Below are 26,309 nucleotides of genomic sequence, written 5' to 3'. Positions count from 1 at the left end.
TCAGTGGCACGTCTAATTCTTTTTCTCTTAACACACCTAACGTGTAATATCCATCGTTATAAGTTTGTGATTACATTTCTAAATAATATATGTACATACACAGAAAAATGGGAAGAGGTGGCCATATTACCCTATACAACAGTGCTAAGGTCCCCTGGAATAGCAAGTACAGGCTACGTTTTATTACACAAAAACTAGAAGATGCAACAAATTTATGTCTGACGTTCTTTTTGTTAATGTTTTGCAGCATGGGATTGTCTTTCTCTCTATTCCCGCCATTAACAGATGTTCACTAAAACTATTGTCTTTGTGATGTACAGAGACTTCGATCTTTCTAATTATGAGGTGAAATTTGCTTATTGTCATCAGTGCTTTTTCCTTTCTGTAATTGCTACACGTCAATCCGGCAATTGTCCACCAGTGTACGTATCTTTCGATATTTCTGTAATGGTAAACCCCCTTCCACAAATACGAAATTGGTTGGTTCCTACGAGTTCGGTGTATCAATGACAGTAAAGCACCGCCGTAAATTATAAAATTAATTTTAGGGAAAGGGCATTCACAGTAGACTTTGTGGTAATTCTACTGTAACCATCACATATCTTGCATAGAGGCTATGACAGTAAAATGAGAGATATAACACTGCATGCAGACTGTCACTCTTTCATTTCTGAATATGACTGTAGGGCAGAAAAACATTTAGAATCAAACACTGTCTAGTAACCTACAAGTAATTTCATCAATCTGGACCTGCTTGACTCTATTCCAGACTCTCATAGCAGTATGCATCCAAGCTTTCTCCAGATGATCTTTTTCGCTACACTGGAAATCAGATACACACCGATTGCATGCCATTTTACGATGTGGCGCGTAATTTCTCGTTGTGGTCATTTCGCAAGGTGTAGACGCGAGGAATTAATATGTTCTCCAGAATTTATTTCAGTAGTAAACCTCTTCCTGCCGCACAACTCATCTCTTGTAATTTCTGCCACAGGAATTCATTTAATATCTTTCGCCCACAGAACGATCTCCTGAAAAACGAATCACTCTTCATTAGATGTTGTCTGCATCTTCTGTTAGCCTTACTTGGTGAGGGCATCACGCTGATGGGTAACTCTTAGTCGAAAAAGGGTTTGTAAGCTACCTTCTTTGTGGATGGATTATACTTCCTGAAGACTTCTCCATTGAACCTTAGCATGTCGTCTGGTTTTCCTACTATTTACTTATGTATTCTCTCCACTATAGCTTGCTCTGGATAGCTATTTCCGAATAGTTTGTAATAGCTTCTGTTTCTAGTGATTTGTCGTCAGTAATGTCATAGAACTGTACCAGATCTCCTCGCCTATTTACACTGAGAGCCAAAGAAACTAGGACACCTGCCTAACACTGTGTCAGATAGACTGTGAGTGACAGAGCACCTCATGTTCCTGCTGCTAAGAAGGCGAGTGCATCGTTCGTTTGTTTTATATTTTTTCGAGCTTCAAATGAGAGCGACTGCAGTAACGGATAGGAACTGTGATTGCTTTGTACAGATGCGAGCTGAGTTGGCGACCCTTCGCTCACAGCTCCAGGCTGTGTTGACTTCCATCACTCAGCTTGAGGCTGCGGCCAAGGGGCATCACTGTGGGGGGTCGGACGTGGGGATGCAAGATACGTTGAGCATGTCCCATGTGCCCCCATTCGGTCCACTGCTGTGGCCGCCCTGGGTACTGCCTGCACTGCGGTTGACATCTCACCCATGGTCGAGTGGGAGATCGTTCTGAAGTCTGGCAGGCAGCGAAAGCCTTTCTGAGGGGCCGATCGTAGGGCCTCACCAGTTTGTTTGGCTAACAGGTTTCGGGGGTTATCTGTAGCTGACGACGTATCTGAGCCAGATCCAGTCGTCCACCTCGTTCCAGAGGAAACTTCTCGGCCCTCAAGGTCTGGGTGTTCACAGAGGGTGGGTTTACTGGTAGTTGGGAGCTCCAATGTTAGGTGCGTAATGGGGTCCCTTAGGAACATGGCTGCCAAGGAGGGGAAGGAAGCCAGTGTGCACTCTGTGTGCATACTGGGGGGGAGTCATTACGGTTGTGGAAAGGCTGCTTCCGGATGCCATAAAGAGTACAGGATGCAGCCAACTGCAGATCGGACTCATGTCGGTAACAATGACGTGTGTCGCTTTGGATCGGAGCAGATTCTGTCTGGTTTTGGGCGGCTAGCGGAAATAGTAAAGACTTGCGAGATTAAGTCGGAGCTCACCATCTGCAGCATCGTCAATAGAACCGACTGTAGTCCTTTGGTGCAGAGCGGAGTGGAGCGCCTGCGGAAATTGTACAATTTCGGATGATGTTTTATGCCTAACGCCGGCTTTAAACGTATAACTTTCCAGCATATCGAGGGTAGATTAAAGTCGCCACCGACTGTAATTGCATGAGTGGGGTACCTATTTAAAATGAGACTCAAGTTTTCTCTGAATTGTTCAGCAACTGTATCTTCTGAGTCAGAGGGTCGGTAAAACGACTCAATTAATAGTTTAGTCCGACTGTCAAGTATAACCTCTATCCATACAATTTCGCAGGAACTATCTACTTAAATTTCAGTACAAGGAGACTACTTCTGACAGCAATAAATACTCCACCACCAATTGTATTTAATCTATCCTTTCTGAACACGGTTAGATCATTAGAAAAAAAATTCTGCTGAGCTTATGGCCGGCTTTAGCCAGCTTTCTGCACCTGTAAGGATTTGAGCTTCAGTGCTTTCTATTAGGACTCGCAGCGCTGGTTCTTTCCCAACACAGCTACGACAATTCAGAACCACAATACCGATCGTTTCTACAACTAACTTACTGTGTTTTACCTGCCCCCTTTTAGACGAACGCCCTTTTTGTGGATCCCTGCGACCCTCTAACCTAAAAAACCGCCCAGTTCCTTCCACATAGCCCCCCCACCCCCCTGCCTTTGTAGCCGCTGCCTGTGTATAGTGGAATCCTGACCTTAAGCGGAACCCGGAAACCCAGCACCTGATGGATCAAGTCAGGGTATCTGCAGCCTCTGAACCACAATACCGATCGTTTCTACAACTAACTTACTGTGTTTTACCGGCCCCTTTTAGACGAAAGCCCTTTTTGTGGATCCCTGCGACCCTCTAATGCTTTCTCAGGAAATTATTTTGAACAATTAGTTCATGAGCCCACTCGAAGCGTAAATGGTTGCGAAAGCATACTTGACCTCTTAGAAACAAATAATCCTGGAAAAATAGTGAGTGTCGTGACGAATACAGGGATTAGCAACCACAAGGCAGTAGCTGATAGTATGAATACCGCAACACCTACAAGCATCAAAAAGAAACGCCAAGTATACCTATTTAAAAAGCTGATAAAACTGCCGTTAACGCCTTTTTAAGAGACAGTTTGCACTCCTTCCGACCTGATCATGTAAGCATAGAAAAGTTGTGGAAAGGTTTCAGAGAGATAGTATCGACAGCAATTAAGAGGTATATACCACATAAATTAATAAGTGATGTTACTGATACCCCATGGTACACAAAACGGGTCAGGTCGCTGTTGCAGAAGCAACGGAAAAAGGATGCCGCATTTAAAAGAACCCAAAATCCCCAAGATTGGAAATGTTTTGCAGAAGTTCGAAATATAGTGCGTACTTCAATGCGAGATGCTTTCAATAATTTCCACATCGAAACTCTGTCTCGAAATCTGCCAGAAAACCTAAAGAGATTATCGTCACACATAAAGCACACCAATGGCAAGACGCAATCACTTCATTCACTGCGCGATAACAACGGTGAAGTCATTGATGACAGTGCCACTAAAGAAGAGTTATTAAACGCGATTTTCCAAAACTCCTTCACGAAAGAACACGAAGTAAATATTCCCGCATTCCAATCAAGAACAACTGCCAAGATGAGAAAGATAGAAATAGATATCCTCGGTGTCGCAAAATAGTTTAAATCAGTTGATAAAAGCAAGGTTTCCGGTCCAGATTGTATACCAGTGAGGTTCCTCTCAGAGTATGCTGATACAATAGCTCCATATTTAGCAATTATGTGCGACCACTCGCTCACAGAAAGATCCGTATCCAAAGACTGGACAATTGCTCAAGTCACACCAATACCCAAAAAGGGAAGTAGAAATAATCCGTTGAATTACAGGCCCATATCACTAACGTCGATTTGCAGAAGGGTTTTGGAAAGTATACTGTATTCGAACATTATGAAGTACCTCGAACAAAACGATTTATTGACATGTAGTCAGCACGGATTCAGAAAATATCTTTCTTGCGAAACACAACTGGCTCTTTATACTCATGAAGTTGGGAAGATAGTGCCATAGACATGATTCCATATTTTAGATTTCCATATTTCATATTTTAGATTCCCAGAAGGCATTCGGCACCGTTCCTCACAAGCATCTTCTAACCAAACTGCGTGCCTATAGAATATTGCCTCAGTTGTGTGACTGGATTCGTGATTTCCTTTCAAAAAGGTCACAGTTCGTAGTAATAGACGGAAAGTCATCGAGTAAAACAGGAATAATATCCGGCGTTTCCCAAGTAAGTGTTATGGGCCCTCTATTGTTCCTGATCTATATTAACGACATAGAAGAAAATCTGAGTACCCGTTTTAGATTGTTTGCAGATGATGCTGTCATTTGCCGTCTTGTAAAGTCATCAGATGATCAAAACGATTTGCAAAATGATTTAGATAAGGTATCTATATGGTGCAAAAAGTGGCAATTACCCTGAATAAAGAGAAGTGTGAAGATATTCACTTCAGTACTAAAAGAAACCCGCTTGATTTCGGCAGTAAGCCACACAAATCTGAAGGCTCTAAATTCAACTAAATACTTAGGAATTACAATTACAAACACCCTCAATTGGAACGATCACATAGATAGTTTTGAGGGTAGAACCAACCAAAGACTGTGATTCATTGGAAGTTGCAACAGGACCACTGAAGATACCGCTTACACCACGCTTGTCCGCCATATTCTGGGCTACTGCTGTGCGGTGTGGGATACGAAACATGTGGAATTGACGGATAACATCGAAAAAGTACAAAGAAGGGCACATCGCTTTTCATTATCGAGAAGTAGGAGGGATAGTGCCACAGACATGATACGTGAATTGTATAAGTAGGCTGTTTAGGTTTTCTTACTGGTAATGCCACGTAGCGCTCTGTATGAAGGTCACTGGCTGTGCTGTGTGCAGTCTGTGGCTGGGTGGCATTGTTGTAATACTCGCCATTGTAGCGTTGGGCAGCTGGAAGTTAACAGCGCATAGCGTTGCGCAGTTGGAGGTGAGCCCCCAGCAGTGGTGGACGTGGGGAGAGAGACGGCGGAGTTTTGGAATTTGTTAGACTGGATGTCAAGAACTGCTACATATATTATGACTATTAAGGTCTGTATTAAAATCTTTCATTTGCTAACTCTGCCTATCAGTAGTTAGTGACTTCCGTAGTTTGAATCTTTTATTTAGCTGGCAGCAGTGGCGCTCGCTGTATTGCAGTAGCTTGAGTAACGAAGATTTTTGTGAGGTAAGTGATTTGTGAAACGTATAGGTTAATGTTAGTCAGGGCCATTCTTTCGTAGGGATTTTTGGAAGTCAGATTGCGTTGCACCAAAAATATTGTGTGTCAGCTTAAGTACAGTCCTGTATAATTGTGCTAAGGGGACGTTTCAATTGGAGTGGCGATCAGTAAAACAAAGGCGTTTTTCGTTGCGACGGATGCATGAGCTGTTAAGCTTGTTGTGCGACAGTTCCCTCACTAATCTGTCTTTGTTGTTTTTTGGAATTGTGTGAACGATATGTTTCTGAAAGTCTATCTTACAACGCCAGCCTCATATCCTGTTCTACACACCAACTTGAATAGTCATTTTGTTGCCAGATCCTTTCATGAGCACAGAAATTCTGATGGAATGTTGTCTATCCTTTTTGCCTTATTTGACCTCAAGTCTCCCACAGAGCTTCTAAATGCTAATACTGGATCCCCTATATCTTCCACATCGATTCCAGTTCCTTCTTCTTTCACGTCATCGGACAAAACCACCCCTTCATAGAGGCCTTCAACGTAATCTTTTTGTCCATCCGCCCTCTCTGCTTCGTTTAACAGTGGAATTCCTATTGACCATTGGATTCTTAATGAAACCACCCCCCTCCTTTTTTTTAAATTTCACCGGTGTTTATTTTGAATTTTACATACGCTGAGTCAGTCCTTCTGACGATCATTTTTCTATCGATTTCTTCACATCTTTCCTACAAACATTTCGCATTTACTGCCCTGCACTCCCTATTTATTTCATTGTTAAGGGATATATTTTGCTGTATTGCTATTTTTCCTGAACAGTTTTGTATGTGTTGAAAAGTGTTCAGAAATCAACAAGGATGCGTTTCAAGATCTTATGAATAATCGGTAGTCCAACGTGTGCTGGACGCTAGGCGCTTTGTGAAATAATGTTTTTTTTTTCTTCAAGAATATGAATTTGGCAGCCCCTGAAATAGCTGCCTGCGGCAGGTACCCCGGTTTGTCTGCTTCCCTCCCCCCCCCCCCCTCCCCCCCTCCCAGTTCCGGGACTGGCTGAGTTCCACCACGAACAATAAAGAAATCAGCATTTCTGTAGTCGTTCTTCACTTGGAATGCTATAAGATGCGGATTCATTACCCTGGTGACCTTTAGTGTCTGAATCACTGTCAAAAAGACCTTCAATTTAAAGCCATTCAGGAACTGTTGGTTCTAAATCCTGATCACTTTTCTTGACTTCGGTTGTTCTTTTGCATCTAACAGATACTATGGAATCCATGCTGTAAGTAAAGGATATGATTGTGTTGTACAGTTGTTGTGTCCTACAAGTAAACATATGCTCACGTGAATCAGTTTCGCCATAAAGAAATACACTTATCTTCAAAAGAATACTCTATTGTAATCTTTGCAGTACTTCTTTTCGACAGTGAGTGTAGGTGTCTCGTACTGTTAATTGTTGTCAGTTATCTTGCCTACATTGTGTTTCATCAGAGTCAGATGAATGAACTATTCGAGAATTGGATTCCGGTAAGGTGTCTGGAAGACCCTTGCCATGCAAAATTAACAAAGAAAAATAATTAATTTGATCTCCACCAAACAATGTTTTTCTTAAACAAAGTCAGTTGTATTTCTGAGAATTACACAGAGCTTTAACAAAAATAAGCAACTTTTAATACAGTTTGTTGACAGAATTAAAGGTTGCCAGGTCCGGAAGATCCCTGTTATGTATCCAAGAGTTAAACTCCTGTGTTGTCCCTGATCCAGGCTCGGAAGTTGCCCACACTGGTATAGACAGAGGTAGTGCTGATACAGCCAGGTCGGGTCCAGGATGCAATGCCAATCTGCATGTCCCCATAGACCAGGGGGCTCCCAGAATCCCCATAGCAGATGGCCATGGTGGGGTCCCCCGCACACACCATGCCCAGCGTTACTGTCGCAACGTCGGCCATCATGTCCCGGCAGGTGTCGCGGTCCAAGACGTGCATGTCCGCCCGCTGCAGGTAGACGGGGTTGAATTCGGTCGCGGTGGCGCCCCAGCCCGAGATGGTGACTGGCAAGCCTGCTGGAGCGTCGTATCCATCGCCAGGGAGGTTGACCACTTGAACGCTCGAGCCTAGTGGGAACGGCTCAGAAGCCTGAGTACAGAAAAAAAGAAGACCCAAAATCATGTCTACTGCAGGTACGAAAACGTATTAATGAAATACTGGGAACGCTGGGAATAAACTGGTACATTCCTTGAAAGTCTCTTCGGATTTTCTGCCGGATCCTAAAATCAACATGACTCGAAATTTCGGCGATCCAACTGGTCGCCATCTTCAGGAAATGCTGCTTCTGCTGATGAGTCCCGCTGAGAACTCTCAGCAGGACTCATCAGCAGAAGCATTGTTAAAGGCAAATCAGTAACTTTCATAAGACTTTGCCTACACGAAATTTAATTACAGTTTTGCAATTCTCTAATCAGTCGGAGTTAAACGTACATCATGATATATTCTGTTTAACCTTGATTCCAGTATTTTCTAATAATTTTGTGATACATTTTTAGCCCTTCTAACTCTTTTTAAGCCGCTTGAATCAAAACATCGCAAACACCGTTTTCATGCCACCAGAATTGGCAAATTTTTGAGGATTTACCAGTGCCTCTTTGATGCTCTGTACTGTCTGCATTACTAGCTATCGACATAGCTTGGATCAACACGATACTTATTTTGAATCATTAGATACGTCGCAATTCTCATGTCCGTCACTACCCATTACATCACTACCCATTACGTCACAACCTCAGGCAAAGGACACACATAACGACAGCAGAATTTATGTGGAGGGTTGTTGTTAGTTCAAATGGTTCAAATGGCTCTGACCGCTACGGGACTTAACATCTGAGGTCATCAGTCCCCTAGAACTTAGAAATACTTAAACGCAACTAACCTAGGGACATCACACACATCCATGCCCGAGGCAGGATTCGAACCTGTGACCGTAGCGGTCGCGCGGTTCCGGACTGAAGCGCCTAGAACCGCTCGGCTACACCGGCCAGCTCTTATCTGCACTTAAATAAACTGAGAGTCTATCAGTCTGATGCCTCTGATAAAACGTCAATATTTGAACCAGTTTGGTCGCTCCCATAATTTATTTTGTGTAATTTAATAATTTCCTAAACGAAGTAGTGATTGTAGATGAAACTGCTACTTTCACATACTGCAGTTGTGTGTTAACTGTACATAAATGTACGTTCGTCTTCATATTCTGGTATACAACGAGGCGATGCTGTATCGGTGTCGGCTGCTCGTTATCAAAACTTAATTTACTAACTATGACATGGATGTTATTATTGCGCCATGTGTTTACTTTAATGTAAAAGGTACGTCGGCTACCTGCATAACAGTATAGGCTTCTGCCAGGTAGTACTGTACTCAGTACGACGTTCAGTTTAATAACTACGTTGTAGTTATAAATATATGCAATTTTGCAGATCTATTTCTCTGCAGTTTTTTGGTCCCCCACAATGTTTAGGTTAACGTGAACTGCGTATACCACTGCTCTGTATGATTCTTTTGTTTTACGAAAAGTATTAAGTGTTGACTAAAAATAGTTATGATGAAGGATTTTCCTTATTTTGGATGTTTGACCGGTAATTACTAGCCGAAACTTAGTGAGAATACATTTCTGAGCAATTAAATGAGCTAGAATTGGACCCTATCGCAAAGATAGTGGAGGAAGATACTAATCTCCGATACTGTCAGCAAACGGAGAGCCAGAGAAACTACTCTCTAGGCCAACAGTGCCTCCTAAAAACAGCAAAGAAACTTCAGGTTGGCGCAACGTATCTCTCCTGTCCAGCAAAATTTGCGTTTGACCCACCTTTCCTTGTGTGGAAGTGCCCATTCCTCTTTTTGTCTACTAGATACAGTTACTGTCGTTACGCGCAATTTTAACGTTTAGGGATCTTGTAAGGGTACATTATTAACACTGTAATAGAACGGAGCACATGTCTAAGGAGACCACAAGCTTGTTGACAGATTTTGTAGCTACACTCAAAAATGACGTAAAGGCGGATGCAGGAGTGGATCGTATGCCAGACCCTCTGGCTGAGGGTGTCGGGAGTCGCAAAAGCTCTCTGCCAACGTGCAGGTGGAACGCAGGACGACGGCTCGTCTCCAAGCAAAACCACTGATCACCCTTGGGTGGGAGCCAACGGTCCAGCTATCCCTATGCGTCTAAAAAAATACCGGAGTACACCAAAAATGGATCCACCTAATCACACTCCTGCATTTCAAACTGAGCATGTCGTGTTTAAAAGAAAAAAAGTGCATCCTAAATTCAAGAAAAAAATTGCTCTAAGCACAATGGGACTTAACATCTGAGGTCAACAGTCCCCCAGACTAACAACTACTTAAACCTAACTAACCTAAGGACATCACACACATCCATGCCCGAGGCAGGATTCTAACCTGCGACCGTAGCGGTCACGCGGTTTGGGAATGAAGCGCCTAGAACCGCTCGGCCACAGCGGCCAACATAAACTGAAGAGATACAGCCAAAGTTAGTTGGTCTTCCACCAAGTCATCTGGAAATATTAATTACTTTTCAAAGCAGAAGTTATCATAAGTCATTAAAAGATAGAGTAGCCTGGAAGGATGTACCAGCCCCTGATTGGCTGACACTAACATACGTTGTGCAGCCTAATAAGAGGACGGCATAGAACGACAAGGCACTTCGTCATGGGTCCTCGTGAGCGGCGGACACACAGGATTTCTATATGAAGATGGCACTGATCTTTCGGACATGCCCGAAAGAACAGATACCATCTTCATATAGTTAAGGCTAGCCGTCTATTGACCTTCTTCTTCTGTGCTGGATGCACACACATTGTCCGAAGTCTTACGGGACTCGGTAAGATTGTCTGCAGTGAGTAATGAGTGTAGTAGGCAGGGGCACTACAAATGTAGTGTGCTGACATTAAGTTGGGAATGTGGGTCTCACGGGGAGGGTGCAAGGGAGTGTGCAAGGGATAAATCCCTGCAGACGCAATATCCTCTGTGCACTCACTGGCTCAGATAGATAGAGCAACTGCCATGTAAGCAGGGGATCCCGGATTCGAGTCCCGGTTGGGAGGGGGGAACACATTTTCAAGTGTCCCCATTGATCTATATCAACGCCAGTCGATAGCTTAGGGTATTGACTGAATTATCAGTTCAAGCAGGATTCCTTCTTCAAAGCGCTTGAACTCGTGGGTGGATTTGACTATAACGGTGCACAGCGTTGGTGAGACGTTGTACATCAGTTACCTTGCTGCACTCTGTAATGGTACTTGAATTACGTAACCATTACGGCACCTCACCTCAACCTGTCGATACCAGCAATATTCTACTGTGTTGCTGTAAAATAGTTAACATATTTCTGTGAAAACATTCAGATTTGATTTTATTAATGTAAAGGTACTTCGATAGACCGATATGTATATATTGCAATGATATTATTCTTATGTGTATTCTTTCTTTTGTCACTATGATCATTGACGTAGTTGTAACTCTGATTTTTGGTCGCGTAAGCGGTTATTAGGGAGTCAAGCTTTGGTCGTCATGTTAAAGAGACGCAAATTGTAGTTAGCTTATGAAATGTGACCTTTAACTGTGAGGAAGATATTTTCATGTATGTTTTATATTGTGAAGGGATGAAACTTCCTGGCAGATTAAAACTGTGTGCCCGACCGAGACTCGAACTCGGGACCTTTGCCTTACGAGATACTGGCAGAAGTACATCTGTGAGGACCGGGCGTGAGTCGTGCTTCGGTAGCTCAGATGGACAAGTGCGGCTCTCGCAGCCGAGCGAAGCGGACGTGCGGTGTGTGCTCTCCGCTGGCAGAGAGGGCCCGCGCGCCTTGTTTACTTTCTTCGGCCGACACTAACGTGACGCCGTAGCGCTCCAAGACCATGGCAAACCAATACAGAAGATCAACCTTGAAATTCACATTTCGGAACGACTTTACCCGACCAAAGGCGCTCGAAGTCGAACGTTTTTTAAAAGAGGAAGCCAAGATCCCGGCTGCCGACATTGTCGGCATTCACTTTTCGATCGTCAGTAGCACGGCCTATGTGAAGCTCGTAAACGAAACTACTTGCGACGAGGTGCTTCGAGAGATGAAACAAGAACTCCGCTTCTGCCACGCAGATGGCAATGTTGGCAACGTCGAGGTCGGCCATGCCGCAATGGGACTGCGGACTATACGCATCTTCGAACTTCCATTTGAACTCCCGGCGGCAGAAGTTGTAGCGGCGCTCCGCCCCTACGGCACGGTACACGAACATGTGGCTGAAAAATGGACCCAGTTTAAGACGTATCCAGTACTCAATGGAGTACGCCAAGTGCGCGTAGATCTCCAACGACACGTGCCATCCTATCTACAGATAGGTGGATGCCGGACCATAGTTATTTATGACGGCCAACCGAAGACGTGCTCCGGATGCGGTAAGGAAGGTCACCTTCGTTCCGAGTGCCTCCAGCGTCGGATCACACAACTCCCACCGAAGGACGTTGCACCACCAGCGGCGAAGACTATTCTACCCGTTACTTACGCGGCGGCGCTCACGACGTTCTCCACACAACAGACACGGCCGACCGCTTCAGCGGTACAAGAATCACTTTCCACGGACAAAGACCTGGATGATCCGCCGACCTGGCCAGTGGTGGAAAATAGTACTACGACTCTGGAGCTACCGAACGCGACAGACATTGACGCCAGTAAGATGGCAATTGATTCCCTTATTGTACCGACCGAAGCGTTTGTTCCGGCGGAGCATGAGTCAGTGCCGTCTTCTGACAATGAAGGCCACGTACGGAAACAGCGATCACCGAAACGCCGAAAGCGGCGTCGTCGGACCCTGTCGGAACACAGCGGTTCGCATTCGGCCGGGGAAGAACGACTGACCACTCAATAAGCCAGCCGCGAAGCTGAATCTGTTTCCACTGACTCCAACCTAGCAGAACAGACAGAAAAATATGCAGCTTTCGACCATCAGCCCATTGACAGAAACAGTGAGCAGCGGGAAGGTACCAGTGCAGGCAGCGAAGTCGCCCGGTCCCTTACTATCAAACATTCCGAGGCTATGGACCATGAACAGACATCCGCGCCCGCTTCGTGGGCCGAGGACGCCGATACACAAGATCCCGACCCGCGGCCGGCTCAGGCGCCGCCGGATCATGCAGCATAAGCAGCACAAGGAGGACCGCGTTCGGCGGGGGGTGACATCACTTCCGATGTTCGCTTCTCTCCACCTTCACCATGGATAACCTCGCCCAAACAACTCGTTGCCAGGCTTACTGCCTGGCGACAATGAATATCAACGTGATCAGTTCTCCTGTCAAGATCCAACTTTTGAAAGAAACCATACGAGCCATGGGGGTTGACTTTGATTTCCTACAAGAAGTGAAAACGACTGCACTCCCGCACTTTTACGGGTACACCACACATGTGACGCCCGGTAGCCCTGCAGATACCGGAGTGGCAATATTAGTGCGTGAAGGTATTGAAGTTACACGTTTCTTCCCTCCGCGCGAGGGATAGCTTTTACGGCACTCAACACCCGATTCATTAATGTTTACGCGCCGTCGGGTACCACAAGACGTCACGACCGCGCCAGATTCTACTCCACTGATGTCGCTCCCCTTTTCCTTGGACGATACGACCACAGCGTCTTCGCGGCGATTTTAATTGCGTACTTCACCCCAAGGACCAAATCCCACATTACATGCCTTGTCCGGAACTGGGTGCGATAATCCAAGAACTTCACTTGTGCAACACGTGGGAAAAGGTCCCCCGTAACCGCTCTGGCCACACTCATCTTACCAATCATTCGGCCAGCCGACTCGATCGTATATATGTGTCACAAGATCTCTCACAAGGTGTGGTGGACGCCGAACTATGGCCTCAAGCCTATTCTGATCACAGTGCCGATATGTGCACTATACACCTACGCCCCCAACAAGTCTGGCGCAGCAATGGCTTTTGGAAGCTCAACATAACTCATCTCCAGGACCTGGACTGCCGTCGGCAAGTTGCAGCAACGTGGGCTGACTGTGAACGCCGCCACCCTCGATACACCTCGACCCTGGAGTGGTGGCTCCTCTGTGCCAAACCAGCAATCCGTAGGACACTTATGCAATATGGCAAGGACGTGACTGCGTGGCATCGACAGACCCTCGATTTTTACTACGCGGCACTCAAGGGACCTCGACGCTTTACCCCCTTCCTCGGAGAGACAACATGATCAAAGCAGAATCAGGGCTCACATACTGTCATTGACGAAGCGCCGACTAGAAGGTGCAGTCGTCCGCTCGCGACGGCACGACCGAACGTTTGCAGGGAACCCACTATGCACCACGTTGTGGCGGATAAGCGCCGACAACGCCAACACTTAATCACACAACTCTGGACACACGATGGTCGCTTATGTACGACCCAAGCAACCATAGTAAAGGCGGTGGAGGATCATTTTCGCCATCTTTACAAGGAAAGAATCGTCGATGAAGAGGCCACTACTGAAGTGTTACAGCAGGTAACACGTACTATCGACGAGGCTACCGTGAATGCATTAACAGAGGAAATCTCACTCGAAGAAGTCAAGACGTCGTGGAAAAAGGTGCGGCCAATAAGTCTCCTGGACCTGATGGATTGCTTATCGAATTCTACCGGACTTTCCGTGACATCATGATGCCTCGCTGGGTTATAATGTTCCGCGAACTTATGTCTCCAGACTGTGTTGTGCCGCCAGAGTTTGTAGAAGGTCTTCTCATACCGGTACACAAGCCAGGTGGAGGGCTATCGATTAACGACTATCGGCCGCTTACAATGCTGAACGCCGATTACAAGATTTTCACCAAGATTATGGCGAGCCGATGATCCTCGCTCCAGAACAGACGTCGCAGGGGGGAGAAGCCAACATACACATGGCCACCGGTGACTGCAGGGACTTAATAGCAATCGCTTCTGCGTGCCGTCTGAGAGCGGCGATCGTCTCCGTAGATTTCAACCGCGCCTTTGATAGAGTGCACCACAACTTCCTCCTACGAGTGATGGACTGTATGGGATTTCTCCCGGGCCTCATCGACACCCTACGGCGTCTTTGGACCGCATCCAGCTCATACGTCCAGGTCAATGGAAGGACGGTAGGACCAGTACCCATTAAGAGGTCTCTACGACAGGGTTGTCCCCTTTCTACCTACCTTTATGCAATCGCACTCGAGCCACTCATAGGGGGCCTTAACCACCGCCTATCTGGCATCACGCTGCGGGACGTCACCTTTCGCTATAGGACATACGCTGACGACCTGCTACTCCTGGTTCGTTCCAATGACGAAGTTCAAAGCGTACTAACCTGGATTGAGCGATACGGACAGGCCGCAGGCAGTCTTCTGAACATCAACAAGTCGGCGGCGTTGGATATTGGGCGTGGTCTCGGACCGGAAGCCCTCGCTCCCCTCCCACCAGTTTCTGATCTGCGATATTTGGGAATCACATTCAAGAAAGATGTACGTAAAACAGCTGCAGCAAACTACCGACGGTTACTACAGATCATACGCGCAATGGTGCGACAGAACCTGCTCCGGGACTTGAATCAGCTACAACATGTTGAATACCTGAATCTCTACGTGGCATCAAAACTCAACCACGTGGCACAAGTCCTCCCACTACCGATGCAGATAGGTCGCCGGTTTCAGGCGGCCTTCAGTTACTACGTTTCCGCAGGTCATATCTTTAAAGTACGATACGACACTCTTACCCTCCCAGTGCACAAAGGAGGGCTGGGATTGGTCAACGTCAGGGCGAGAGCAGCTAGCCTTTACATGAGCAACATGAGGAAACGATGGAAAAGTCAATATACCTCTCTCACGGGTCGTTTACTACAGGTTCTGATGCCAGTCTCTAACGTCCCGCCGGTGTCGGTTGCGCACGTCGCACCACAGCTCTCTCATGTGTCGACCTTCATTCTTGATTACAGCTATGTCAGCTCGAACCTCTCCGCCACGCGTCCACCAAAGGCGAAAGATTTTTATACCAACCTTCTGCGTGCTGTTCCCCATAACGTGGTGGAAAACAAGTACCCTACGGTTCACTGGCCAAGAGTGTGGAAAACGATACACCACAACTTTCTGTCCTCCACGGTGCGTTCGAAGTGGTATCAGATCGCCGACAAAAAATATGCCACACTACAGCGACTTCACACTATTGGACTGACAGACTCCCCTTATTGCCCAGATTGTTATCTTTTGGATACTGATGAACATCGTTTTGCTTGCGCATCATCGTCCGGAGTTTGGCGACTAACACAGAAGGTATTGGCTTGTTACCTCCGGATCACACCTGATATGATTGACCCTCAGACCCTACTCTGTCCCGATGGAACTTACTTTCCGGCTGCAAAATATCATGCGCTTACATGGTTCAAAGGACTTACCGTCGCCTATATCTTTAGCGACGGAGAGAAAGAGCAGCTTGATTACTGGTGGTTCCTGCAAAATGCTCACAATGCCCTCGAACGCACACCGAAATACCGTACGCTCTTCGCAAATTATTTACGCAGCGTTTTCGTTAACCCCCCACTCAGCTAGGGAGTGCCGAGCTGCGGTTAATGTTCTGTGCCGCATCACACAAACGGCTGAACGTTCTGCCTTGTCAGTCATGAGCGAAGGAAGAAACAAGCTGCTGCAAGGATGCTGTTTTCCTTGAGGCACTAGCGACGCTGAATGCCTCCGTTGCAGATGCCCTTCAAAGGCGCAATTGGAGATATCAGATAACGAAGACGAGGCTCCAAGTAGAACCAGTTACAATATTGAAGAACCTTTTAGTTGGAATTACATCAGTGATTTAAGTTTTTATTTCTGGATTACTCTTTTATGCCACCTTTGTTGTTGTAACACTTACTTCTAACACTTAGTTACTAGAATTCTCATTTGTACACGTTCCCTAAATGTAATCATGTAAAAAAAAATATAAAAAAGTGGTATAGGATAGCCCTAACCTTGATTTCCCATATTTCCCCTGATATATAGGCAGCTCTCTGGGAAGGGTTTACTCAGGAGCCAGCGCCTGAAGTGGATCAGATTTTTTGTTATAGGATGAAAAGTGGCGGTGGCACTTAGGGTTTTTTCTTAGTTCCATTTTCCTAAGGGGCTTTTTAAGGGAAATTACTAAAAAAGGGGTAGCAAAAAAAGAAAAAAGTGGTAGGGTAAAAAAAAAAAGATAGTAGAGCACTTGCCCGCGAAAGGCAAAGGTCCCGAGTTCGAGTCTCGGTCGGGCACACAGTTTTAATCTGCCAGGAAGTTTCATATCAGCGCACACTCCGCTGCAGAGTGAAAATCTCATTCTTGTGAAGGGATGCTTTGGAACGAGTTACGTGATATTACAACAAAAGTAATAAAAAAGAAGTGTAATTTAAATTCGGAGTGCTGATTACTTTCTTTTACATCATCATTGTCCTAACTTGCAAAAGTTTAATTTTCAACAATGGTTTATGAAACACATCTATAAAACTTTTGAATATCGCAGAATAACACCTAGGCCTCTTTGCATCCGAGCTTGGAATCATCATTATAGCCGGCCCTGATGGCCCAGCGGTTCTAGGCGCTTCAGTACGGAACCGCGCGACCACTACTGTCGCAGGTTCGAATCCTGCCTCGGGCATGGATGTGTGTGATGTCCTTAGGCTAGTTAGGTTTAAGTAGTTCTAAGCTCTAGGGGACTGATGACCTCAGATGTTAAGGCCTATAGTGCTCAGAGCTATTTGAACCATTTGAAGCAATCATCACTACCTAGATTTTCGACGATTGAGCCATGAGTTCACAACGAGACCAGCGTGGGAAACACGAAAAGATGACTGCCTAGTTTATCCATTATTTCAAGAAATGACTTTAGTAACTGTGCTCTAAAGACACCTGACACATAATATAACTTTGCTGTATCCCGAAAATGCAATATTTAGCAGCGTGAGCAACACTCCAATCATAATTAATTTTTCACCTTTGTTGTGGTAGGGTTGTCAGAACTGGCACTGGTTTTCGCTATCAACGACCTAACCTTTTAGTGCAAGGAATTAGTGTCAAATATAAATCATGCTTCTGAAATGTTAATCAAAATGTATTGTCAGCGAGGGTGTGTCAGTTGTCCTAACACAGCTTTGCTCATCCTGGCTTCGAATCTCAATGGCGACCTTAGCGTTTTATTAATTCCTACTGACGTTGTTGCACACGCCGTATGCAGGGAGTTGGGTTTATCTGTCGAGGGTCGTGCGACAGGAGACTCAATTGTGAGACTCAATTGTGCTTGATTAATGTTCAAATGTGGGTGAAATCTTATGGGACTTAACAGCTAAGGTCATCAGTCCCTAAGCTTACACACTACTTAACCTAAATTATCCTAAGGACTAACACACACACCCATGCCCGAGGGAGGACTCGAACCTCCGCCGGGACCAGCCTCTTGATTAATACGTAACAGATTTCGGACTGCCGGATTCTGCATATTACGGTTTGCACACACACAAGCTAAACGGAAGAACAGCGTTTTAAACACCTTATACCCAAGACATACGGTTCTGCAATCTCCTGTCTAAAGTCGAAATCAGACAGCTCGTTTCCGATGGCTGCGGTATTGCTGATGTACTAGAACGTTCTGGACGCTACAGTTTCGCGCCAACGGTAGGAGAATCGCACGTTGACTGACCACACTTTCGAGACTTTGGAATGAGTCAGTTGGTTGCAGTGTTTAAACTGAGTTTTATCATTTCAGATTACTAAATATAGCCCTCTAAGAATAGGAAGCAGTGCAAAGGTTGACTTAGACACACGATTCAGTTCGGTAGCCACCTGCATATCTAATTAGTGAACCCCCCTTCATTCGTCCAGCTGCCACAAACAATTATACTAAAAGACACTGAAGGAAAAAAATCGCAAAGCCAAGAAGAAGTTGTGTGACATAAGCGAAAGTTGGTAGGCGTGTTTCTACATCTGAAATATGATGTCTGTTCAAATTTCGCGTCAGTCGTGTGAGAATGGCATTAGGAGCGCCTTGTGAGGATGCAAATCAGGTTTGCTTTAAATACACACTGTAACGATCATGAGCGTTAGCTACCTTTGAGAGTGTACATGGTGAGTTGACGTTAGTCAAGAATACACTTATGGTGACGGAAACGCTATTATCAACACCTCAGTGAGATTGAACGAGGTCGTGTAATTGGAATGCGAGGAGCTGGTTGTTCCTTCTGCGATAGTGCAGAAAGAGTTGGCAGGAATGCAGCCACTGTACATGATCGCTGGCATCGGCCGTCACTGGAATATGAAGTCGCAAGAAGACCGGGCTCCCGATAACCACGTTGCAATACCGAGAAGGAAGACCACCGCGTTCGGCCTATGGCTTTGGCGCATCGTAACTGGATCTGCAGAAGCAGTTTGAGCACCAGTTGGCATCACAGTGACACAACGAATTATTACATACCGCTTTCTTCAAGGACAGGCGCGAGCCAGACACCCCATAGTGTGCATTCCACTGACTCCAAACCACCTCTATTTGCTATTTCAGAGGTGTCAAGCGAGAGTTCATGAGAGGGCAAGGTGGAGGTTGTAAAGACATTGCTTTCCCCGAAAGTCGATAATATTTCTTTTCTTTTGTGCACTACCTTGTCGTAGTAGGTATGTATCATTTATTTAAACTCTTCCTTATTTGTTAATACGTCACATTATTTCTTCATTCATTTTCCTACTGTTTTATATTTCATATTGTACGAACATGAATGTTCTGGTTCTGTATGTATCTTTGGTTAGGCTAGGAGAAGTACTGTGTCAGACAGAGAGCGAACGACTATCGGTAGAGAGGGTGCGAGTTGTTGTGGTACGTGTCCGGTTCACGGGTGGAAAAACGTGAAAAAGTTCGGCGTGAAAGACGGTGATACGCGGAGGAACAGTTAATTACAGTGCGTTCGCTGGGTTAATAGGAGATCGTGCAGTGTTAAGTCAACAGTAAAACCTGAAAAGTATATCGAGTGTTTGCGGTGACGATTTTACTAACTGTGTGAACCTGTGACAATTAGCCATGATCAGACACCATTGTCGTGTGGAGACACTAACTGTCAGAATTGCGTGAATGTGGAACAAACCAAATATGTTGAGTAATGGAACAGTGCTGTGAATTGATCAAGAAATATTTATTATATCGTCCAAACTGTCTTAAAGAGGACGACGTAAATTGAACTGATGTTTTCTCGTGGTCGTGCGGTAGCGTTCTCGCTTCCCGCGCCCAGGTTCCCGGGTTCAATTCGCGGCGGGGTCAGGGATTTTCTCTGCCTCGTGATGGCTGAGTGTTGTGTGTTGTCCTTAGGTTAGTTAGGTTTAAGTAGTTCTAAGTTCTAGGGGACTGATGACCATAGATGTTAAGTCCCATAGTGCTCAGAGCCATTTGAACCATTTTTTTTGAACTGATGTTTAACGGACTGTTATAGTGATAAACACATGTGACTGTTTTCCTGTAACAACACGGTGAAAGAACTATGCGAAGTATTGGCATTAACCGGATATATATCTTAAATACTAAAGACATTGCATAATTCCGACCTACCCGCACCGCGTGATTAATAAACTTTTAATAATAAAACGTCGCGCACGTAACGACAACGCACACACTGGAACTATTATTATGGCGCCAGTGCTGCCAGCTGATTCGACTTCAACGGAGACGTGGACCACCGCCGTAACTGCAATATTAATGAAACAGGAGGGTCCATCATTATCTTCACGCCACGAACCAGGATTAACTTCACACATCGTCCGCGCGGACCACCGCTGACGTCATCGCACTGCCTGCAGCAACAGTTAAGACATTAAAAGAAAACTATTACGCTCTCTCTCATTTCAAAATTAAGGACAATTGCAGTCAAACTAACTATTTTAAATATACTGTCACAATATCTCAATTTTGTTTAGTCCCAATAAATATTCTTTCCATTATTTCGTCTTGTTGACAGTGTTGAAAACCCGCCAAATTAAAGTTCAATTAATAATTTTCTTTCAAAATTCATCCCAGACATTTTGCTGCTCATTATAATCTTATTTTAATGTTTGTTTGTAACTTCTTTTGGAGGGAGAACATATTTTATTTTTTTGTGTAGTAAAATTAGCTACCATAAAATTAGGTATATTACCAGCTGATGCTGTCCGCCATTACTGCTTGAAAACTGCACCTATTTACTCATTGGCTGTCAGCTTCAAAACAAAATTACGTATTTCGTTGACATCTAGCAGATGCGCGATGTCTATATAGGCCCTTACAATAATTTGTTTTTGGTTTTCCAGGTTTCCTGGAATTATATTGACTTTAATTGTTCATTTGGCCCCGTTAAAGTGATTATCGCATCTATATAATAATTATACTGAATTACCTAATTTATTTTTTATTCCGTAAACATTGGCATACCATATTTAGATTAAAATTGACGTCTTATTGGTTTCACATAAGATTCTGCACGTTCTGACAAAGACTACGCTAAAAATTTTTTTGCCCGTGACTATCAGGGATAATCAGATTCCTTGTATAGTTCATGTTTTATTATTTAAAAGGTTTTCTTTATAAAAAGTAGAGAACCAGTTTCTTTATAAGATCTGTTGTGTTTTCTGATGAAACTGGTCTGCCCCGGCGCCAGTGACGTCCGTGTGTTGGTTAAGAGCAGGCCAGTTTATGGCATGCTACCAATTTGTCTCCGTAGTGGACACATTGGACCTAGATCTGGAGATATGGTCTGGGGTGTGATTTCGTATGACAGCGGGAGGACTCTGGCAGTTATGTTGCGTCCCTGAATGCAGTTTTGTATGTCGGTCAGGTGATTCGACCTGTTGCGCTAACATTCATGAACAGCATTCTAGCGTGTATTTCCCGATGGGAAATACCGCTGTCGTAACCAACCATGCTCTGCAGAGTGTAGACACGGTGCCTTGAACTACTCGATCACATCAGTCTCCAGTCGAACACATATCGGACACCATAGGACGATAAGGGACATCATCGGACGACTACTCCAACGTCATCCACAGCCAGCATTAACCGTCGCTGTACATCTACATCTACATCCATACTCCGCAAGCCAGCTGACGGTGTGTGGCGGAGAGTACTTTGAGTACCTCTATCGGTTCTCCCTTCTATTCCAGTCTCGTACTGTTCGTGGAAAGAAAGATTGTCGATATGCCTCTGTGTGGGCTCTGTTGTTGTTGTTGTGGTCTTCAGTCCTGAGACTGATTTGATGCAGCTCTCCATACTACTCTATCCTGTGCAAGCTTCTTCATCTCTCAGTACTTACTGCAACCTACATCCTTCTGAATCTGCTTAGTGTATTCATCTCTTGGTCTCCCTCTACAATTTTTGCCCTCCACGCTGCCCTCCAATGCTAAATTTGTGATCCCTTGATGCCTCAAAACATGTCTTACCAACCGGTCCCTCCTTGTTGTCGAGTTGTGCCACAAACACCTCTCCAGTTCACCCTGATAAACGTACCCTAAACGTGCTCTTGGATGTCGGCTCACCTGGATGACGCCGATATCGTTGTCGGCGTCGTCGGTGGACATGTGGAAGTCGGCGTGTTTGATCATCTGCGCGACGTCGAGGCGGACACCGCCGCTGGCGCGGCTGGACGAGCCGACCCGCAAGGTCGTGTATGCGCCGGGCATCTCCTGACTCGCGAGGACGCAGTGAGCCGCCGTCAGCGCCCACGTGCTGCTTATGACCGACGCGCCACAGCCGCTGTTGTCCAGGATCTGCATGGAGGCCATCCAGGGGAAGTCGGCGATGTCGGTCGCCGTGCCGTTGATGACGCGCCCGAGGCCGCGAGTCCTGAGCCACGGAGCCGCCAACGACGGCGGCGCCAGCAGACAGGCCGCGGCGATGACGAGCGCTGCGAGCTTCATGGCGGAGGTCCGGCGCGAGGCGCAGGTTGTAAGGCCGCTTTTGTACCGCCCAGACACTTGTCGGGCACTATCAGACTGCTCCGTGAACAATGCGACCTTTGTCAATATTTGACGTTTGCCAAGGTCATATCTCAAGTGGCATACAATGTACAGAGATATCACAAAGCTTTGTTACAAAATTCTCAGTCAGTTATCTATTCTGAAAAGTCAAGTTGTTTTCGAGTACAGAGATCGTCTTGTTGTTACAAAATGTTCAGACATAGGGTCATTTATCTGTTCTGAAAAGGTCAACTTGTTTTCGAGTGTAGAACTCACCTGTCGAACAGTTACTCGAAAATTTAGGGTGTTGCTTCATAAAAGACGTACGACCACATAGTCACCACAATAACAGAGCACACCGGTCGCTCTGGAGCACTGCCGGTGGTGTAGGACTGGTATTGGGCTGCCACGTGACCCTCCACCGCTGAAATGACTCATGGCAGTGAAGTGGCGTGCTTGTGCTAGTTAGTTGTATGGAATTAGTGATGCAACATGAATTGATATAGGGATGATACATGCTGTCATAAGGGAGCGGTTGTGTTTAGAGGTGTTTGTCACCGCACAACGAATGAAGCTGCCTAGTTTATTGTATCATCGTAAACTGTCCTACGTGTCTGGAAGCAATGGTCTAAGGCTTATAGCGATGTAATACGGCGAAAGAACAGTGGTCCTATAAAAAGTTCCGGCCAACAGGGTCAAGACACAGCTGTCACGCAGTGTCGGTGACAGATGCTGCAGAACTTGGTAGCAATTGCTGGTGTCACTGCCTGCAGATTCACCTCAACCAGTTTCCAAGTGGGCTCTGCGAAGGGACCTACACTCAATGGACATTTCGAAGTGGTTACTTCGCAAAAGGTCGTTGCTCTCTGTGCAACCTACAGCTGCACAGCTTCAGTGATCCAAACAATACCCACTGAGCAGAAGGTGACTGAAGGTTCTAGTGTGGTCTGACGAGCTGAGACTTTGCCTCGACTTTGCGACGAGTGCCCCAATATCGCAATGAGGCATTGAAACTTACACAGCTTGTATGTGGCGGGGAGAGGGGTGGGGTGGGGTGGGCAGTTCTGGCAGGAGTTACTTTTATGATGTCTTCCATGTTGTTTTTGGTACCTTGACTTGGGCCCATTAATTCTGTACGCTGTTACCATGACTCAGGATGTTTATTCCAGCATCCTCCGAGACCAGGTGTTGCCTTCTCTTCCACATGCTAAGTATGCCTTGGACGACAGCCATGTTGATGGGGTTTGTAGGTTCTTGGTGGTGCGAACACCAGATTCCCTATCACACTTCACATGACCCCCATCGTATGAGTAATCCCATAGAAAATATCCGTGACTATCTGCAACAGCGGATCTGTTTCAGCAATCATCCAGCCCACGATTTGATAGCTCTGCTGGATTTCATCATCAGCGAGTGATTTTGGCAGGATGCATGGCATACTTAGAGGCGCTTACGGAGCCTCTTCCTCCATGAGCTGAGGCGATTATCAAGGTGAGAGGCGGTGTTACCCAGTATTAGTGTGATACCTACTGTCGGTCACTAATTTTTTGCTCATTATGCTTATTGAAACATTTGTCTCGAATACTTTCACGTAACTGCAGGAATCCTGCCGCCTTGTTTCCACATTTCCTAATAGTGGACCCTACCCAGTAAATATAACAGAGAAGGCGCATTTAACGAAACCAACCACTGACAGAAATTTAAAATCTCAGTAGCCTCGACTATTGAGGTTAAACAGTAGCCTTGATATAATTACACAGTAACTGCGTTATTTACCTTATCAGGCATTGCCTGGGGCGAGTCAGCCTAAATGCAAACAACGAAATTACAATGAAATCCAGACTATTAGCTGCTTCTGGGACAGTTGAAAATGTTTACCCCGATCGAGACTCAAATCCAGGATCTCCTGCTTACATGGCAGACATTCTATCGAAGTGAGCCATTGAGGACACCGACGATGCGGCTGGTCCCGGCAGAGTTTCGACTCCTCCCTCGGGCATGGGTGTGTGTGTTTGTCCTTAGGATAATTTAGGTTATGTAGTATGTAAGTGTAGGGACTGATGACCTTAGCAGTCAAGTCCTATAAGATTTCACACACATTTTGATGAACGCTTTTTTTTTTTTTTTTTTTTTTTTTTTTTTTTTTTTTTTTTTTTTTTTGTCACCGGCGACAGAGCGACTGCAGGAGCTTATGCCTGGTACGCTCCTCTTGAGACCGACATTGCAAACTAACTGTCCACACACTACTTTTGTACTTCCCCTGCCTACTATACTCATTACTCGCGGCAGTTAATCTACCGATTCCCGTAAGAGTTTGAGCAATGTCAGTACATCTGCACTGAAGAAGATCATTGGCCGGTAAGCCTTACCGTATATGGAGGATGGAGTCACATTGCTCAAACTCTTATTGGAATTAGTAGATTGACTACCGTGAGCAATGAGTATAATGGGCAGGGGCACTACAAATGTAGTGTGTGGGCAGTAAGTTGGAAATGTCTAACGGTGAGAGTGCCAGAGGTAAGTCCCTGCAGTCTCACTAGCCTCTGTGTCTTCGATGGCGCAGTTCCGCTTCGAGCGCCGAGTGGCAAGGTGGTTGTTTATTTCACTTGCCCTGACGTCGCCTGTGTGAGGTTTTCCTCGTTAGTGTTGTTCTGTCTGCTGAGTGAGTCATAGCGCCTCCTCTCCGCCTTGCTGACTGTTTTGTGTTCGTCTGCTTTCAGCGGCCTCGGCCGCTCCGCTATGGCTACCATGGTTTCCACATGTATTCCACAAAAAGGTACTATGAGCTTTACTTTCGATAAAATAACACGACACGTGCAACCTGGGTCTCTAGAAACCCACGATTGGCTTGTCGATACAATTCATGTGAACTCTGATCAGGTCCATGCCGCTTATTTAGATGCAGACGGGTACGTGTTTTACTTGAAATTTATGACCCCTCTTCACGTTGAACGATTACAGTCGAGACATGGTTTTCAAGCCCCGTTCAAGCAACGATAGGATTCCTTTTATATAAATAAAAATAAAAAACTAAATAAATATTAAAAACTATAAAAATTGGTCATACATATCATGAGAGCTTGGTGGTGATTTTTCGGCTATGTTAGCGTTTTTTTTTCCTTTCTTCTTTTCCTGTTGTTGCTATCATAATTAATTTTTCTCCCATTTGCAGCTTATATTACATGATGATTTGACTATGGTCTACTGATGTTTTATGATAGTACCAAGTAACTCTAACAATAATTAAGAAAAAATGGCTCCATTGGATAGAGCGTCTGCCGTGTAAGCGGGAGATCCTGGGTTCGAGTCCCGGTCGGGGCACACATTTTAAACTGTCCCCGTTCATATTTTTCAACGCCTGTAAGCAGCTAATGGTCTGTATTTCATTGTAATTTCATTCTTCGAGACCTGCAAGATGACTTATGGTAACTGTTCTTTCGGAAAGAAAGGCAAAGACTTTGGCGCGCTAATCGTTATGTGGCAAATTCTTCTCAGTTTCACATCCTGTACTTGCTGTGACGTTATGTGTGTGTGTGTGTGTGTGTGTGTGTGTGTGTGTGTGTGTGTGTGTGTGTGTTTCTTAGTCGCTCACAACTATTATCGCAGGTAATCTAAACGAAGTTAACTAGAGAGGAGTTGCTCCATGGGTAACTAGGTGTTCAATATTTCACTTCTTCACCCCGCAAATCCTTGAAAAAAGAAAATGTAGCTTTCAGAAGAAAAGCAGCTAACCGCTGCTCATTAACGTCAAGTGAAGCTTATCCTTTATAATCGGTTTCGTTAAGCATCTGGGTTTCCTAAAAACCCAGGAAGTTGGT

At 45.3% G+C, this 26,309-nt stretch overlaps 1 protein-coding gene across 1 annotated transcript; it reads right to left on the bottom strand.

Annotated features, from left to right (window-relative positions):
• Positions 1–7,250: 7,250 nt before the first annotated feature.
• LOC126285256 (trypsin-7-like) lies at positions 7,251–22,452 on the bottom strand. Its single transcript, XM_049984550.1, has 2 exons — positions 22,072–22,452; positions 7,251–7,649 (listed from the first exon to the last, which is right to left on the bottom strand). The coding sequence occupies exons 1-2, from the start codon at positions 22,450–22,452 to the stop codon at positions 7,251–7,253; spliced, it is 780 nt and encodes a 259-aa protein (XP_049840507.1).
• Positions 22,453–26,309: the final 3,857 nt, after the last annotated feature.

The sequence above is a fragment of the Schistocerca gregaria genome, chromosome 8, assembly GCF_023897955.1.
Source record: "Schistocerca gregaria isolate iqSchGreg1 chromosome 8, iqSchGreg1.2, whole genome shotgun sequence".
Classification (NCBI taxonomy): domain Eukaryota; kingdom Metazoa; phylum Arthropoda; class Insecta; order Orthoptera; family Acrididae; genus Schistocerca; species Schistocerca gregaria.
Note: the sequence above shows the minus strand (reverse complement) of the source record. Positions and strands in the feature narration are given on the sequence as shown.